The 19,558-nt window shown below is 44.0% G+C and overlaps 1 protein-coding gene across 1 annotated transcript in view; it reads left to right on the top strand.

Moving 5' to 3' along the window:
• LOC139412106 (metal transporter CNNM4-like) overlaps window positions 1-11,009 on the top strand; it is a 38,148-nt gene extending 27,139 nt beyond the window's left edge. Inside the window, exons 5-7 of the mRNA XM_071158900.1 lie at window positions 7,946-8,027; window positions 10,312-10,496; window positions 10,755-11,009. Coding sequence (XP_071015001.1) covers window positions 7,946-8,027; window positions 10,312-10,496; window positions 10,755-11,009 — 522 coding nt within the window. The remainder of the gene's footprint in view (window positions 1-7,945; window positions 8,028-10,311; window positions 10,497-10,754) is intronic.
• Window positions 11,010-19,558: the final 8,549 nt, after the last annotated feature.

Raw genomic sequence — 19,558 nt, 5'->3', positions numbered from 1 at the left:
ACACCCAACCCCCCACCCCATAGTTTTTCACATAAGCCATTTATGGCATTAGGGTCCCCAAATAGTCATTATCCAGGGCCAGTAATCCAGTTATCGTTGAGCAACTTGTTCGCCTCCCCACCCCTCACTCATGATAATGGTATACACCCAGTGGGGGACATAGGAGACCCCACAGGTGGAATAATCCATAGAGCTATGTTTAGGTGTGGGAGAGCAACACTGTCAACATGCAAAGCCATGTTGCCAACAATAGAATGTTAGGAGATGGAATGGGAATTTTCCCTCATTGTTTATTGTCGCTCTTGAAAATAATGTTATACTCCTACAGGGGGATTGGACTGCCTGTAGAAGAAAGAGAGGAACAGAGAGGAGATGGAAAGAGGAGATATTTGGTTAGTTTTGTGTAATCATATGTTTGTACACATCATGAGGTTCCTATAGTAACTGTGTTTGTGGTACTATGACCTGTGTGGTCACAAATTAATTAATTGGTTGTTCTCGGAAATGTACAGTATGTGTGTCTGTGTGTGTGGGCTGCATTTGTTTATGAAAGAGCATAGGCATGGGAACCCCAATCTTCATTCAACCGCCATTATAGCTTGTGTGTGTGTGTGTGTGTGTGTGTGTGTGTGTGTGTGTGTGTGTGTGTGTGTGTGTGTGTGTGTGTGTGTCCATGCATCTATCCTGGTACTAACCATTACGTATGTCTATAAACATTTCTGTTTGTTTGTTTTTCTGTCTTTCAGTTTCCTGATTATTGTCATCATCACACAAAAATGTATTCCTTGGTGTGACTGAGGGAGGGGAGAGGGGGATGAGGGAGAGAGGGGAGAATGATTATTGTTGGGATGGGAGAATGATTATGGGTGGGATGGGTTGTTTGTGTGTGTGTGTAGCCTATGTTTGCTAGTCTCACACAAGCTTACTGAAGCTTACTACAAGGGCTTAGCACACACACACCTCGGAAACCCTCTCCAATCAGGGGTGACAGTCAGCCTAGCAGGTTACAGCGTTGGGCCAGTAACCGAAAGGTTGCTAATTCGAATCCCTGAGCCGACAATATGAAAAAGCTGAGCACTATCTCACAAATAATAAAGGAATAATGATCTCAATCTCATGGTTTGTGTCCACATTGCTTGAAAACAGGAAGCATCAAATGCAAGAGACATCTTTTGATGATTCAGTCTGAACTTTGAACTTTGGACACCCTGACCTACTATATATGTCTCTTAATGTAATGGACTATGCTGTATTGTGTTGCACTGCAAACCAGACCTGGGTTCAAATACTATTTGAAATCTTTAAATACTTGGAGTACCAGATTGGCAGATTTTGACGTTTTGGGACTATTCTATCAGTCCAATTAAGCCAAGGTCAATCAAGCACATACATATAAAGTATTGTGAAATGATTTCAAACAGTATTTGAACCCAGGTCTGGTGTAAACTGTACTTTATGAAATGGCTTTATATCCAGTTTAATAACTATAGGACTGGGAGATAGCAAGTGCTCCAGAGGTGCCTTGTCCAGGGATGATTTCAGGATATACTAAAAGCCTGTCTGACTCTGTGTGCTCAATAGCAGACTCACCGACAGTGTGTGTGTGTGTGTGTGTGTGTCTGCTGTCAGTGCGGTATATTGCTAAAGCTGATGGATAACGCATAGCTTTTCGCCTATTTATTTTCCTCCCTCACTCTCTACCATCTGTCCTGTGTCCTCCTCCCACTTTCTCTCTGGATAGATCCTTTAGTTCGCTCTCCACCCCTCTCCTACGTTAAACATACCACATATGGTTTTGATTTGTGTAAACCACTGAGTTTGTTACTTGTAAGTCCATATGTTCTTTTGTATACTCTGAGGGTGTGTTCAGTGCTGTATGTCCTTTACTGTGTGACTCGACCCTGGGCACTGCACACACTCCCAACACACACACTGCCTGGCCATCCCCAGCACTTCCACAAAATATACTGCAGTCGTGTACATGCCTCCATGGGGAGCTGGGTCGAGTCAGTGGGATGTTTCTGTTCAGACATAGGAGGGAGGAGGTGTGGAGCAGTAGGTGACATGTGCGGTCTCTCCTCCCCACTCTTCCTCTCCTCCCCCTTACCCTCATGCCCCCCACCTGTGTTGAAATACAGAAACATCTCATTTATATAACTGTTTACACCCCTGAGTCAATGCATGTTAAAATCACCGTTGGCAGCGATTACAGCTATGAGTCTTTCCGGGTAATTCTCTTAGAGCTATTTTATTTTATTGTATTTATTTTTCTCTTTAGAGGGAGATCAGCTTTAATATTGCAGACAGATTGTGGCTTCCATAAATGTAATTGTCTGCATAGTGAGGACATCAAAACTATGAAATAACACACCTGGAATCATGTAGTAACCAAAAATGATTTAAACAAATCAAAATATATTTTATATTTGAGATTCTTCAAAGTAGCCACCCTTTGCCTTGATGACAGCTTTGCACACTCTTGGCATTCTCTCAACCAGCTTCATGAGGTAGTCACCTGGATTGCCTTTTTAAAAGTTAATTTGTGGAATTTTTTTCCTTCGCAGCTCAAATAAGCAAAGAAAACGACAGTCCATCATTACTTTAAGACATGAAGGTCATGAAGCACTATGATGAAACTGGCTCTCATGAGGACTGCTACAGGAATGGAAGACCCAGTTACCTCTGCTGCAGAGGATGTTCATTAGATTTAATTGCACCTCAGATTACAGTCCAAATAAATGCTTCACATGTCATGCCCTTCACATGCCCTGATCTGTTTCACCTGTCTTTGTTCTTGTCTCCACCCCCCCAGGTGTTGCCCATCTTACCATTATCCCCTGTGTATTTATATCTGTGTTCTCTGTTTGTCTGTTGCCAGTTCGTCTTGTCTTGTCAGGTCTTACCAGTGTTCTTTCCGACCTTCCTGTTTCTCTAGATGTAGTTTTTCCTGGTTCTCACCATTTGCCTGCCCTGATCCTGAGCCTACCTGCCGTCCTGTACCTGCCTGACTCTGACCTGATCACGAACCTCTGCCTGGCCTCGACCTGCCCTTTGCCTGCCCTGTGTTTCCAATAAATAATCTGAGAACTGTACTAAACTCCTCCCGTGTCTGCATCTGGGTCATATCCTGAGTCGTGATATCACAGATTTCAAGTAACAGACACATCTCAACATCAACTGTTCAGATGAGACTGCATGAACATCAGCCGATGTCACAAAGTGCTATACAGAAACCCAGTCTAAAACCCCAAACGGCAAGCAATGCAGATGTAGAAGCACGGTGGCTAGGAAAAACTCCGTAGAAAGGCTAGGAATAAACCTAGAGAGGAACCAGGCTCTGAGGGGTGGCCAGTCCTCTTCTGGCTGTTCCAGGTGGAGATTATAACAGTACATGGCCAAGATGTTCAAATGTTCATAGATGACCAGCAGGGTCAAATAATAATAATCACAGTGGTTGTAGAGGGTGCAGCAGGTCAGCACCTCAGGAGTAAATGTCAGTTGGCTTTTCATAGCCGATCGTTCAGAGTTAGAGACAGCAGGTGCAGTAGAGAGAGATAGTGTCGAAAACAGCAGGTCCGGGACAAGGTAGCACTTCCTCCTCAAATATGCTTTAAGAGTATTTCACCAAACAGTCAGAGTACTTTCCTGCCTCTTGCTAGTTTGCTAAAAAATAGATATTTCATCACTAATCATTTTGATGAATATACTATATTTTAACAGAGACATGTACAAGTACAATTTGCGGCTCCTAGGAGTCTGTGAAAACTTGGAAAGGCATATGAACACAGGAGCATGGTCTGAAATTATGATATTACCTATAGTAGCACTGAGAGATATATCCAATAGCAACTGTGAGATTAGGAAGTAATCAATCCTAAAGTAAACATTGTGGGTGGGGGGGGGGAAGAAAGAATAGTCCCTCCCATCGGGTACATTAACCTCTAGGTATCTTTTAAGCCTATATCCCTAGCTAGAAGTCTTATTGCAGCTGCCAATCACCCGCCAACAATATTTGGATGTCACCCAGTTCTAAGAGAGTTTGAGATAAGACACCTGAAGTTCCCATCCAGAGCCTGCAAACTATTATATAACGACCATCTGAATCAATTAGCACTTAAGTTCACGCCTTCCTTATGTATGAGAATAGATACTCCCCTGCATATGCCTGTACCTAGGCCAGAGAAAGCCTTTCCCACCCAAGAGCATTTTCGTTTTTCTGATTCCTTTTTATTCAAATGTGTCTCCTGGACAAAAGCTATATCCACCTTAGAAGACTTGAGAAATGCTAACGTTTTCTTTTTCTTGATTATATGGTTAATCCATTTAAGGTTCCACATTTTAATTCAGCTATATTGGTCATTGAGTTACAAAGAGGTCATAGCAAGCGTATGTGTCACGCCCTGACCTTACTTATCTTTGTTTTCTTTATTATTTTGGTTAGGTCAGGGTGTGACAAGGGTGGTTTGTTTAGTTTTTTATTGTCTAGGGGTTTTGTATGTCTAATGGATTTTCTAGTCTAGGTGTTTATATGTCATTGGTTGCCTAGATTGGTTCTCAATCAGAGGCAGCTGTTTATCGTTGTCTCTGTTTGGGGACCATATTTAGGTAGCCATATTCCTTGGTTATTTTGTGGGTTGTTATTCTATGTTTAGTTGCCTGTTCTGCACTAGCCATATAGTTTCACGGTTCATTTTGTTGTTTTGTATAGTTTTGTTCAGTGTTCTCTCTTTCATTAAAGAGTTATGTACACTTACCACGCTGCGCCTTGGTCTCCTCTATACGACGAACGTGACAGAACAACCCACCATAAAAGGACCAAGCAGCGTGAAAAGGAGGAGCAGCGTTTGGAGCAGACAGCATGGACATGGGACGAAATACTGGACGGTAAAGGATCCTGGACGTGGGAGGAAATACTGTCAGGAGAGGATCGCCTACCATGGAGGCAGGTGGAGATAGCACGGGAGGAACGACAGCGATATGAGAGTACACGGCTAGCACTGAAGCCCGAGAGAGAGCCCCAAGAAACATTTTTGGGGGTCACACGAGAAGATTGCATGAGTCAGGTTGGAGACCTGAGCCAACTCCTCGTGCTTACTGTTGGGAGTGTGTTACTGGTCAGGCACCGTGTTATGCGGTGGAACGCACGGTGTCTCCAGTATGCTATTCTAGCCCGGTGCGCTCTATTCCAGCTCCTTGGAGTGGCTGGGCTAGAATGGGCATCCAGCCAGGAAGGAGGGTGCCGGCTCAGCGCTCCTGGTCTCCAGTGTACCTCCTTGGACCAGGATATCCTGCTCCGGCTCTGCGTACTGTGTCTCCGGTGAGTCTGCACAGCCCAGTGCGTCCTGTGCCAGCGCCCTGCAAATAAACATCCAGCCAGGACGGGTTGTGTCAGCTCTACACTCCAGACCTCCAGTGCGCCTCCACAGTCCAGTACGCCCTGTTCCTCCTCCCCGCACTCGCCCTGAGGTGCGTGTCCCCAGCCCAGTACCACCAGTGCCGGAACCACCCACCAGGCCTACAGTGCGCCTCGGCAGTCCAGAGCTTCCGGCGACAGTACCCAGTCCAGAGCGTCCGGCGACAGTACCCAGCCTCCAACTACGGGCCACAGTCCGGGGTCTCCAACGACGGGCCACAGTCCGGGGTCTCCAACGACGGGCCACAGTCCGGGGTCTCCAACGACGGGCCACAGTCCGGGGTCTCCAACGACGGGCCACAGTCCGGGGTCTCCAACGACGGGCCACAGTCCGGGGTCTCCAACGACGGGCCACAGTCCAGAGTCTCCAGCGACGGTCCCCAGTCCGGGGACCACGCTGCGCCTTGGTTTCCTCTATACGACGAACGTGACAGTGTGTTCAGTTCTTCCACATTTAGTTATGTTACAGGCTTATTATTTTCCTCATAAAACTACACACAATACCCCATAATGACGAAGCAAAAACTGGTTTTTAGAATTTTTTGCAAATGTATATAAAAAAACGGAAATATATTCATTTACATAAGTATTCAGACCCTTTACTCAGTACTTTGTTAAAGAACCTTTGGCAGCGATTACAGCCTTGAGTCTTCTTGGGTATGACACTACAAGCTTGGCACACCTGTATTAGACAAATTTCTCCAATTGTTCTCTGCAGATTTTCTCAAGCTCTGTCAGGGTGGATGGGGAGCGTCGCTGCACAGCTATTTTCAGGTTCGATCGGGTTCAAGTCCGGGCTTTGGTTGGGCCACTCAAGGTCATTCAGAGACTTGTCCCAAAGCCACTCCTGCGTTGTCTTGGTGGTGTACTTAGGGTCGTTGTCCTGTTGGAAGGTGAACATTCACCCCAGTCTGAGGTCCTGAGTGCTCTGGAGCAGGTTTTCATTAAGGCCATGGGGTCTGAATACTTTCCGAATGCACTGTATTTGGTAGTGACTGGAAACGTGAAGCGATTGCTTCACATTTCTACATCCTGTGGAATATCTGTCTCATTGTTAGATCTATGGCTATAGTTCTTTGTCACCACCTACTGGAAAAGCATAGCTTTGCATTGAATTCACACTTAATCTTTAAATAGAGCTAATCTGAAGGCCCTTAAAAAATATATAGATTTCTTTGTTGTTGAGAAAAACATTAAATAAAAATAGCCTACTGGTAAGAAACAGTCCAGGCAAATCCAGCCCTAGGTCTGAGTCTATTATTATTAATAGTAATGATTATTAATGAAATTTCTAAGGCATTTATCAGACAGACCTTGATAGTCCTGCATCCAATATAATTCTGGGTTCAATGGTCCTCTCTGGCGGATCTTCTCTGGATGAAGCTGAGGCTTCGTCTGGTGAGTCAAACTTGTGCCTGGCTTCATTGAGTTTTATCTCAGTTTTTACCTGTTTGAATGCCATCCTCCGGTCGTTAACTCATTTGGAATAGTCTGGAAAGAACATAATTGTCGATCCCTGCCATGTCACCTGTCTCTTCTCTCTCGCTGCTCTGAGAATATCCTCCTTCACCTGATAATGTAGAAATAACAAAGACATGTGGCTTGGCCCCTAAGACCCTCAGAAACATTTACAGATGCACAATTGAGAGCATCCTGTCGGTCTGTATCACTGCCTGGTACGGCAACTGCACTGCCCACAACCGCAGGGCTCTCCAGAGGGTGGTACGGTCTGCCCAGCACATCACCGGGGGGCACTCTGCCTGCCCCCCAGGACACCTACAGCACCCGATTTCACAGGAAGGCCAAAAAGATCACCAAGGACATCAACCACCCGAGCCACAGCCTGTTCACCCCGCTATCATCCAGAAGGCGAGGTCAGTACAGGTGCATCAAACCTGGGACTGAGAGACTGAAAAAGATCTCAAGGCCATCAGACTGTTAAATAGCCCTCACTAGCCGGCTACCACCCGGCTACTCAACCATACACCCTAGAGGCTGATGCCCTATATACATAGACATGGAATCACTGGCCACTTTAATAATGTTTACATACTGCTTTACTCATCTCATATGTATATACTGTATGCTATTCTACTGTATTTTTGTCAATGCCACTACGACATTGCTCGTCCTAATATTTATAAATTTCTCAATTCCATTATTTTACTTTTAGATGTATGTATTGTTGTGAATTGTTAGATACTACTGCGCTGTTGGAGCTACGAACACAAGCATTTTGCTACACCCGCAATAACATCTGCTAAATATGTGTATGTGACCAATAAAATTTGATTTGATGGGCCGCGGCCAGCCTCCCTCTTTCTGCTCTCTTCTGTGTGGGCCTGTGGGGGACTGTATCTCAAGTAGCCTCTCAAACTGGCATTCCAGCTTATTTGGGATTTCCTCTGTAGGGACTGTATCATGTCTTTGTTTTCTGTCATCTCAGGAACGCCCAAGATTTTAATATTACAGTGACACCCTGTGTTGTTGCTTGTCCCTGATCCATTGTCTGTGTTTCTCTGTGTCTCTCAGGGGCGAGTGGAAGTGGAGGCCGGGAACGAAAACATTAAGTTTGAGACAGGACCATTCTCCTTCTACGGTGTCATGGCCCTCAGTGCTCCCATGTTAGGCAAGTCCTCTCTCTCTTCCATTATATGCTCTGTCTGTTTCTCTCTCTCCTCTCTCTCTCTCTCTCTCGATCTTTCTCTCTCTCCTCTCAATTCAATTAAATTCAAGGGGCTTTATTGTCATGGGAAACATATGTTTACATTGCCAAAGCAAGTGAACTAGATAATAAACAATCAAAAATAAACAGTAAACATTACACTCACAAAGGTTACAAAGGAATCGAGACATTTCAAATGGCATATTATGGCTATATATAGTGTTGTAACGATGTGCAAATAATTACAACCAGCTTTGTGTATGGCTTGTTTTTGAAAGGGAGATATTTTGAAAAAGGATCCATTTTCGATTAACTGAAAGTGAGAGGTTGTAATCTGGATGAAGGGAAAAAATCCATTTTTGAACAAGTGATGAGTTTGGGGGGATAAAATAATTCAATATTAAAGAATTAAACCTCTCACTAAAAGCATCTGGTTCTCCAGTTCAGGTTTAAGTATAACCTTCGTATGACTGATGCTTTTAGTGAGAGGTTAAATTCTTTAATATTGAATTATTTTATCCCCGTAAACTCATATTCATTATATAAATAAGCACATTTACACAATTATTGCTGAATGAGCTTCCTTGATGTTTTCCTAAACTTCCCAATACCTTTCTGATCCATTTCATTCATTTCAAACCATACTTACAAATCAGTCTGACAGTATTTTTGACACATTTTTGTCACAGTGTCAATTACAAAAGTAAACATTGGCCGGATCGTGAAAATAATTTAATCTCAAAATGGGGTCACAGGCCAAAAGTTTGTGAACCCCTGGTTTAAGACTTGTTATTATTATGGCACTGTCATGGAGGGCTCACATACAGTTTTCCAATTTATTGGTTAGGAGTGCTTTGTGATTGCTCCTTCAGCAAATTATATTTTACTTCGTCCCGCACGAGCCGTTGTTTACGGACAGATGGCACATTGCCAACGTTTCCGTAGTCTGGCGCCCTTGATAAACCAAATCTAAACAATTCGGTTTCAGCAAAATAACGTTTCCAGTCAACAGAGGCATCCCACTAAGCATTTATGGTCAGGCAAAGTCTTAAGGACATCTTTTTTTTGGTCCTATTCGGACCGACAGTCTTTTTTGGTGCAGTCTGGACAGGCCGTGATTTCAACATCCATGGAACCAATCATAGACGTCTATATTTTATCGTTTTATATGCAATGTAAGTGCCTTGATGTGTTTGGACCCCAGGGAGAGAAGCTACTGCCTTGGCAAATGCAAATCTATCTTTCACAAGTTTGGAAAGAACAGTACAGTACAGTAAATAAAATTATTGTAAAGCAAAGAAAAGCATAGTGTACTGTTTTGCACTCTACTGTACTCTACGGAATTAAACTCTACTGTACCATACTCTACTCCATTGAATTAAACTACTGTACTGTACCATACTCTACTGTACTCCAGGGGTTCCCAAACTTTTTCACTCAGGCCCCCCTTCCAGCATTGGGAAACATCCCTGTGCGCACACACCACGTCTATATCTATAGGCACAAGCACTGTTCATGACACAAACGGTTCACACGCCTCTTGTTGGCAGAGACAACATTTTGTAAGTTTAAGACTAATTTCCTGCAATTCTATAAACGTTGCCATGGGATGCAGAGAAAATTGTGTAGTTTTAATGCTAATTTCCATGTTGGGTCTGATGATTTCAAAATGGGGTCATTTGTTTTTCAAATCAGTTTCGTAATTCTGACTGTCCAAACAGCAAGTTAGAGTGTCTTGAAATATCAGATTCCATGTGCTTTTTCGCTGTTCAGACAGCTAAGGTGTTTTATAAATCCATGTGGCTCTGCTTCACTGAGGCACTGGCATCGTGTGTTATTCAATGGTAGCCTAACATTGCGAAGTGCGACATCTGGTGGTATCAGTGTGAAATTAACAGATGTCTTGTGTGTGTGTGTGTTTCACTTCTGACTGTCTCTCACAGGCCATTTTAACATAAAGTGGATATGTGTGTGTTTGTATGTGTGTTTGCTTTGAGAAGTAATGTCTCTTGCATTAACTGTATTAATGTCTCTAGAATGCACCTTTGCCTGGTTTGACAGTGGCATTCACATTATTCACATTTAGCCTACCAGTTCATTACAGTTTTACCTGTGTCAGAGTGTGTATGCATTTTTTGTGTGCCATCGCCATATCCTTGTGTGCATGCGTCTGCACATGTGAGTGTGTTTTGTTTTGCTGACTAACGCTACATTTTATGTGTGTGTGTTTCAGGGTTCCGCTGTCCGTCACACATCAGTGGTTTGAACAAGACCGCATCTCTGAGCGCTGAAGATAGTACAGCGTCTCTGTCTGTCAGCGGCAGCAATAGCCAGCTCATTACTCAGTTCACTATCCCCTCACCAACATACACTCCCGACTTTTACGTACGAGCTCTCACAGACCTGCAGTTTGTCAAGGTAAGGAGGACCATCCATCCATTGGAGAAATCTAACACAACCAAGTAGCTAAGGTGCAGAAAGTTAAGAGACTGAACTCTCTGCATAATTATATCAAAGCAAATGCCAAGCTTTAGAAATACAATACATTTGAAAGGATTCCCAACCATAACCTACAATGATCATTGTTCCTCTTACTCTTTTCTCTCTTTCGCTCTCTCCCTCCCTCCATCCCTTTCTCCTTCCTTCTCCCTCCATCTCTCCCTTCCTTTCTCTCAGATCTCGCAGGCCCAGTACCAGAACGGTGTGATGTCGTCTCGTCTGGACTCCATCCCCCAGTCACCTGACTTCGGCCAGCCTCGACTGGAGGGTACCACGTCCCCCGTTTTGACCACCACTCCCGGCAAACTATCCTCCGACACTCCCAACCCAACTCCCACCCCGGAGACCGCCTCCCTTCTGGCCGACAAGACCACCTCCCTCCTCAATGAGCAGGACTGTATGCCCCACAACCTGTCAGAGACCAGCATATAACACACACACACAGACAATAGTACACATACCTATATATGTGCGTATACACACAACCAAGGACTGAGGAGACTGGGTGGGCGCGAACATCCATACACACACACACACCCTGATGTTGAACAGCAGGGTCCAGAGAGACAGAGCACCACACACATTCTGTACAGGTAACTGAAACAGTAATGGAAACACTTGAGTAAATGAGAGATACAGGTGTAGATCCTGAGTTAAATAAGCAAAGTAATAATGTACACTGAGTGTACAAACATTAGCAACACCTTCCTAATATTGAGTTGCACCCCCTTTTGACCTCATAAAAGCGTCAATTTGTCAGGGCATGGACTTTACAAGATATTTGTATTTATTATGATCCACATTAGCTGATGCCAAGGCAAAATTAAGGCAGTTATGTAATTTTGTATAAAAATACATTCATTACAGAATTCACAACATACTAAGTGTGTGCCCTCAGGCCCACACTCCACTGTCATATCTACAATGCAAAATCCATGTGTACGTCTTTGTATAGTGCGTATGTTATCATGTGTCTGTATGCATGTATCTGTGCCTATGTTTGTGTTACTTCATAGTCCCCGCTGTTCCATAAGGTGTATATTTACCTGCTTTTTAAATCTGATTCTACTGCTTACATCAGTTACCTGAGGTGGAATAGAGTTCCATGTAGTACTGTACGCCTCCTATAGTCTGTTCTGGACTTGGGGACTGTGAAGAGACCTCTGGTGACATGTCTTGTGAGATATGCATGTGTGTCCGAGCTGTGTGCTAGTATTTTAAACAGATAGCTCGGTATCTTCAGCTTGTCAACACCTCCTACAAAAACAAGTAATGAGGAAGTCAGTCTCTCTTCCACTTTGAGCTGTGAGAGATTGACATGCATGTCATTAATGTTAGCTCTCCGTACACTTTTAAGGGCCAGCCGTGCTGCCCTGTTCTGAGCCAACTGAAATTTTCCTGAGTCCCTCGTTGTGGCACCTGACCACACGACTGAACAGTAGTTCAGGTGTGACAAAACCAGGGCCTGTAGGACCTGCCTTGTTGATAGTGTTGTTGAGAAGGCAGAGCAGTGCTTTATCATGGACAGACTTCTCCCCATTTTAGCTACTGTTGTATCAATATGTTTTGACCATGACAGTTTACAATCCAGGGTAACTCCAAGCAGTTTAGTCACCTCAACTTGCTCAATTTCCACATGATTCATTACGAGATCTAGTTGAGGTTAAAGGTTTAGTGAATGGTTTGCCCCAAATACAATGCTTTTAGTTTAGGAAATATTTAGGACTAACTTATTCCTTGCTAGCCATGCTGAAACTGCAGCTTTTTGTTAAGTGTTTCAGTCTTTTCAGTTGCTGTAGTAGCTGATGTATTTCGTGTTGAGTCATCCGCATACATAGACACACTGGCCTTACTCAAAGCCAGTGGCATGTCGTTAGTAAAGATAGAAGAAAGCAAGGGGCCTAAACAGCTACCCTGGGAAATCCTGCTTCTACCTGGATTATGTTTGAGAGGCTTCCATTAAAGAACACCCTCTGTGTTCTGTTAGACAAGTAACTCTTTATCCACATTTTAGCAGGGTGTGTAATGCCCTAACAAGTTTGTCAGGCATCAGACTATGATCGATAATGTCAAAAGCTGCACTGAAGTCTAACAAGAAAGCCCCCACAATCATCAATTTCTCTCAGCTAATCATCAGTAATTTCTTTAATTGCAGTACTTGTTGAGTGTCCTTCCCTATTTGCATGCTAAAAGTCTGTTGTCAGTTTTACTGTAAAATAGCATTGTATCTGATCAAACACTATTTTTTCCAGAAGTTTACTAAGGGTTGGTAACAGACTGATAGGTTGGCTACTTAAGCCAGTAAAGGGGGCTTTGCTACTCTTTAGCTTCCCTCCAGGGCTGAGGGCACACACTTTCTTGTAGGCTTAAATTGAAAATAGGAGTGGCAATACGTGAACCGATTCAGGAAACTAGGCATATGTCGCAAGTCACGACTTCACAGGAGAGCCGTTTGAACTTAAAAATAAGATAGTTTAGCGAAGAAGTTTTAAAATCACTGTGTGTCAAAGCTGCAAGCTTTTTTTGTTAAGATGCCCAAATAATAGTTGAATGAACATATGAGACAAATTGAGCAAACACATCATTTTATGTTGACTGAGTTATTGCCTGAGTTGACGGACTAAGTTTGGGCCAACCATTTTTCTAAAGTTAAAAAAGGCTGTGGAACCAGTTACTTTATAATAATTTGTTGAAACTACTCTTTTTTTTTTTTTTACAGTGCTGACATAATGCCATTCTGACTTTAACCCATTTCAAAAGTCAAACCTGTGGCTGGTAGTGAGGGACATCATCAGCTAGCTCCCAACCCCTAACCGTCTTCTCCAGCATGGCAATTTCCCCCCAAAATATGAATTACTAACAGATTAATGTAATTTCAGCCAAGGGATCCATGGAATAATTTTTGAGGGTGTAATACAATACATATGTAATATTATTAATCTACAATGTATGTTCTTAACCCTGGGCAACATGGGCCTTGGAGCCTCACAGGGATATTGGTATCCAAAGTACTCCTTTTCTTAATCCCCAAAATATTTTTGGGGAACATAAATGCACTGTAAAAAAGTTCTCTGCCACATGACAAAATGTGTAGAATTGCAGGAAATGAACTCATACTGCAAAATTCTCTCCATTGCCAAGAGGCGGGCCTTTATGATGTTCCTTCTCAGGGCCCGAGACATGGTTCGTCCGGCGAAAGTCCTAGTAAATGTCCTTGTATGCAATTTTTAATCTCACTCAAGTTGTTTTCTAATTATCAGGGGGTTCCTGATGAATTAACTATCCCAAAACGTTGTACTACGCCCCCTTTTTTATACACGATGGGAGGTCCTCTAGACTAAGCTAAACATAACAGGTTATTTTACATCAAGGAGTTGAGCATGGGAATCAGACAATATCAGATCTCACAAACAAATATCAATAGGTTTATACGTTTCACTCACATACTCAAACAGACAATGATAATGTGCTGCAACACTCAGAACATGTCTAGGTGGTATGGGCTACCAGCTCTCACGGTCTCACGTCATAATTAGATGTTCATCCATGTTGCTTACACGTAAACATTTTTCAGTAGGTACCAATGTCATTTAAAAGTGTTTAAGGTTCGTTTTAGGCATTAATTGCACATTTTTAACGTTAGTCATTAACTCAGAATGGTTCAGGTGGGTTGGTGTAGGCTTAAAACAAAATTATGAAAAACAACTTTCTATCACTGAATTTGAACGTGCAACCTTTAGAATCAGAGGCAGGTGCTTACGTTCATCCACGTCCACAGAGAAGTAGATGATTACACCTGTAAAAACAGCCAACTCATCTCCTTTCCAAGACCCCAACTTTCTTTTGGCCTTACTGTTGGAATAAGGTCACGCCAATCATTATAATTGTATTACCCACTTCGCAGCCTTTTCCCCCCGGGACTTATGCCTGGTCGGCTGGGCCTCGGGCAGTCTGTAGTTTCCATTCTGATGACCAACCTGTTTCATTTATTCTAGAAGAAATTGCTTTTCTTTCTGATGTTTATGGTACGCGCAGCTAAATGTAAGTGCCAACATCCTGATGTCTTGTTGTTTGGAGCTGTCTGTTGTAAATACACTGCCTTCGGACCCCCTTGACTGTTTCCACATTTTGTTATGTTTTAGCCTCATTCTAAAATTTATTAAATAAATAATAAATCATCAGCAATCTAAACACAATACCCCATAATGACAGGTTTTGAAAACATTTTTGAAATGTTTGCTAATTTATTAAATATAAAAAAACAGAAATATCTTGTTTACATAAGTATTCAGACCATTCGCTATGAGACTCAAAATTTAGTTCAGGTGTATCCTGTTTCCATTGATCATCCTTCGGATGTTTATACAACTTGGTTGAAGTCCACCAGTGGTAAATTTAATTGATTGGACATGATTTGGAAAGGCACACACCTATCTATATAAGGTCCCACAGTTGTCAGAGCAAGAACCAAACCATGAGGTCAAAGGAATTGTCCGTAGAGACAGGATTGTGTCAAGGCACAGATCTGGGGAAGGGTACCAAAATATTTCTGCTGAGTTGAAGGTCCCCATGAACACAGAAGTTTGGGACCACCAAGACTCTTCCTAGAGCTGGCCTCCCGGCCAAACTGAGCAATCTGGGGAGAAGGGTCTTGGTCTGGAAGGTGACCAAGAACCGCATTGCCACTCTGACAGAGCTCTAGAGTTCCTCTGTGGTTATGGGAGAACCTTCTAGAAGGACAACCATCTCTGCAGCACTTCACCAATCAGGCCTTTATGTTAGAGGGGCCAGACGGAAGCCAGTCATTAGTAAACAGGCACATGACGGGATATGTTATCAGAGTCGGTACAGCCACCCGGTTTCTTCACCCATCAGAAACAGAAACAAACATCTCTCTGGTAAGAAGAGGGGTGGGGGTGTATGCCTTATGATTAATGAGTTGCGGTGTGATCATAACAACATACAGGAACTCAAGTAATTTTGTTCACCTGACCTAGAATTCCTTACAATCAAATGCCGACTGCATTATCTATCAAGAGAATTCTCTTCCTTTACAATCACAGCCGTGTATATCCCCCCAAGCAGACACCTCGACGGCCCTAAAATAACTTCATTGTACTCTATGTAAACTGGAAACCACATATCCTGAGACTGCATTTATTGTAGCTGGGGATTTTAACAAGGCTAATCTGAAAACAAGGCTCCCTAAATTTTATCAGCATATCAAATGCGCGACCTGGGCTTGCAAAATTCTGGATCATTGCTACTCTAACTTGCGTGACACTTACAAAGCCCTCCCTCGCCCTCCTTTCGACAAATCTGACAACAACTCCATTAGGTTGCTTCCAGCCTATAAACAGGAAACGCCCATGCTCAAGTCTGTTCAACGCTGGTCCGACCAATCTGATTCCACTTTTCAAGATTGCTTTGATCACGTGGACTGGGATATGTTCCGGATTGCCTCAGACAACAACATACGCTAATTCGGTGAGCGAGTTTATTAGCAAGTGCATCGGTGATGTTGTACCCACGGTGACAATTAAAACCTTCTCCAACCAGAAACCATGGATTGATGGCAGCATTCGTGCAAAACTGAAAGCGTGAACCACTGCTTTTAATCATGGCAAGGTGACCGAAAACATGACCGAATACAAACAGTGTTGTTATTCCCTCCGCAAGGCAATCAAACAAGCTAAGCATCAGTATAGAGACACATTAGAGTCGCAATTCAATGGCTCAGACACAAGACGTATGTGGCAGGGTCTACAGTCAATCACAGATTACAAAAATAAATCCAGCCCCGTCGTGGACACCGACGTCTTGCTCCCAGACAAACTAAACAACTTCTTTGCTCACTTTGGGGACAATACAGTGCCACTGACACAGCCAGCTCCCCAAACCTGCGGGCTGTCCTTCACCGCAGCCAACATGAGTAAATTATTTAAACGCGTTAACCCTCGCAAGGCTGCCGGCCTAGACGGCATCCGTAGCCGAGCATGTGCAGACCAGCTGGCTGGTATGTTTACGGACATATTCAATCAATACCTATCCCAGTCTGCTGTTCCCACATGCTTCAAGAGGGTCAGCATTGTTTCGGTTCCCAAGAAAGGTGACTGAGCTAAACGAGTATCGCACTCACTTCCGTAGCACCCACTTCCGTCATCATGAAGTGCTTTGAGAGAATAGTCAAGGATCACATCACCTCCACCCTACCTGACACCATAGACCCACTTCAATTTGCTTACCGCCCCAATAGGTCCACAGACGACGTAATCGCAATCACACTGCCCTAACCCATCTGGACAAGAATACCTATGTAAGTATTCTGTTCATTGATTACAGCTCAGTATTTAACACCATAGTACCCTTTAAACCCATCATTAACCTTGAGACCCTGTGTCTCGACCACCCCCTGTGCAACAGGGTCCTGGACTTTCTGACGGGCCGCCCCCCAGGTGGTTAGGGTAGGAAATCACATCTCCACCCTGCTGATCCTCAACACTGGGGCCTCACAAGGGTGAGTTCTCAGCCCTCTCCTGTACTCCCTGTTCACCCATGACTGTGTGGCCATGCACGCCTCCAACTGAATCATCAAGTTTGCAGATGACACTACAGTGGTAGGCTTAATTACCAACAACGACGAGACGGCCTACAGGGAGGAGGTGAGGGCCCTCAGAGTGTGGTGTCAGGAAAATAACCTAACACTCAACGTCAACAAAACAAAGGAGATGATCATGGACTTCAGGAAACAGCAGGAGGGAGCACCCCCCTATCCACATCGATGAGACAGTAGTGGAGACGGTGGAAAGTTAAGTTCCTCAGCATCACAGACAGAGTGAAATGGTCCACCCACCCACACAGACAGCGTGGTGAATAAAGCACAACAGCGCCTCTTCAACCTCAGAAGGCTGAAGAAATTTGGATTGTTACCAAAAACACTCAAACTTTTACAGATGCACAATCGAGAGCATCCTGTCGGGCTGTATCACCGCCTGCTACGGCAACTGCTCCGCCCACAACCGCAAGGCTCTCCAGAGAGCGTGAGGTCTGTGAGGTCTGCACAACGCATCACCGGGGACAAACTACCTGCCCTCCAGGAAACCTACACCACCCGATGTCACAAGAAGGCCAAAAAGATCATCAAGGACAACAACCACCCGAGCCACTGCCTGTTCACCCCACTATCCTCCAGAAGGCGAGGTCAGTACAGGTGCATCAAAGCAGGGACCGAGAGACAGAAGCTGTTTTTCAATCTCAAGGCCATCAGACTGTTAAACAGCCATCACTAACATTGAATGGCTGCTGCCGACATACTGACTCAAATCTTTAGCCACTTTAATAATAAAAAATTGGATGTAATAAATGTATCCCTAATCACTTTAAACAATGCCACTTTATAGAATGCTACATACCCTACATTACTCATCTCATATGTACAGTGGGGAGAACAAGTATTTGATACACTGCCGATTTTGCAGGTTTTCTTACTTACAAAGCATGTAGAGGTCTGTAATTTTTTCATAGGTACACTCCAACTGTGAGAGACGGAATCAAAAACAAAAATCCAGAAAATCACATTGTATGATTTTTAAGTAAAAATTAGCAATTTTAGAATAAGGCTGTAATGTAACAAAATGTGGAAAAGGGGAAGGGGTATGAATACTTTCCGAATGCACTGTTTTGTACAATTTGTGTTAAACTTGCTAGCTAGCTAGCTAGCGCTCGTTCTCCCTCTAGAGTTAGTATTAACATTAGCATTGTCATGCGGAATGCATTACTTTTTAGTATGCTTGTTAGCATTTGTCTGTGGTTGTAGATCGCTCATGCTCATGGTAATTTATAATGTGTATATATTTCTACATGGCTCTATTGTTTCTTTGTGCATCTAACATGTGTTTGGGTCCACATAGCCTGTTTAGTTTGTTGACATACAAATAGTTATATAACCCATACCCTAAGTTCTCCTATTTTCTTTACAGAACCACAATTATTATAAGAGAGAGTGGTGGTGTATGTGTGTGTGTGGATCTTCATTAAACCCTTGAACTGAAACTACTGCTCCCTCATGTTCTGAACGGACACCCTGTTGTGGTTGCTACCAGCCTAAACAACCCATTCGAGCCGGATGCAGTAACAAGCTGTGGTCCACTGTCAGACCCCCCCCCCCCCCCCCCCCCCCCCCATCGTCTGGTCGACTATGAGGTAAGCTACGAGACAAGGCAGACACCACTACAACGAGGGACAACAAGAACAGCAAGCAGCTACCCTCCTGTACAAGATGAGAGAGAAACCAGTTCTTCCAGAACAGTCTTAACATGCCTGAAGCTGATAGAAGAGGAAACTGAGAAGTTGACACTGGAGATTCTGGAGCTATCGGAAGAGCTAAATTCATCCACTTCAATGGGTCCCCAACCTTTCAAGTCATTACCCAGGTTGACTCGCAACAGTGAAGATGGAGCATCACCAGCCACTTAGAGGGCTGAATTCACATGATTGACAATGTCAGTCAAAACCTAACCATTGTGGTCAGCCTACACCTGATCGTCATCGTCAGCCCACACCTGACCGTCGCCACCGTGACTACTCACTGGGCTGCTACGGTCAGCCTACACCTCATCGCCACCATCAGCTCACACCTGACTGTAGCCGCCCCGACTACTGACCTGACCGACGCCTCTAGGACTACTCACCTGAGGAGTACGGTCAGCCTATGCCTGATTACCGTTGTAAACCCTCAACTGATTGCCATTGTCAGCCCACGCCTGACTGTTGCTGCTACGATTACTCACGTGACCATTGTCGTCAGCCCTCACCTGACCGTTGCCGCTGCGACTATTCGCCTGACTATCGCAGATGGGCCTACTCACCTGATCGTCATTGGTACTCACCTGTCCCCTACTGCACCCAGCCGGGAGCACGTCTACCGTGGACCAACTCCTAACATCCCCAACTTCATCAATGAAGACCCAAGAGAGTGGCCC

Source organism: Oncorhynchus clarkii, chromosome 6 (assembly GCF_045791955.1).
Source record: "Oncorhynchus clarkii lewisi isolate Uvic-CL-2024 chromosome 6, UVic_Ocla_1.0, whole genome shotgun sequence".
NCBI lineage: Eukaryota > Metazoa > Chordata > Actinopteri > Salmoniformes > Salmonidae > Oncorhynchus > Oncorhynchus clarkii.
Note: the sequence above shows the minus strand (reverse complement) of the source record. Positions and strands in the feature narration are given on the sequence as shown.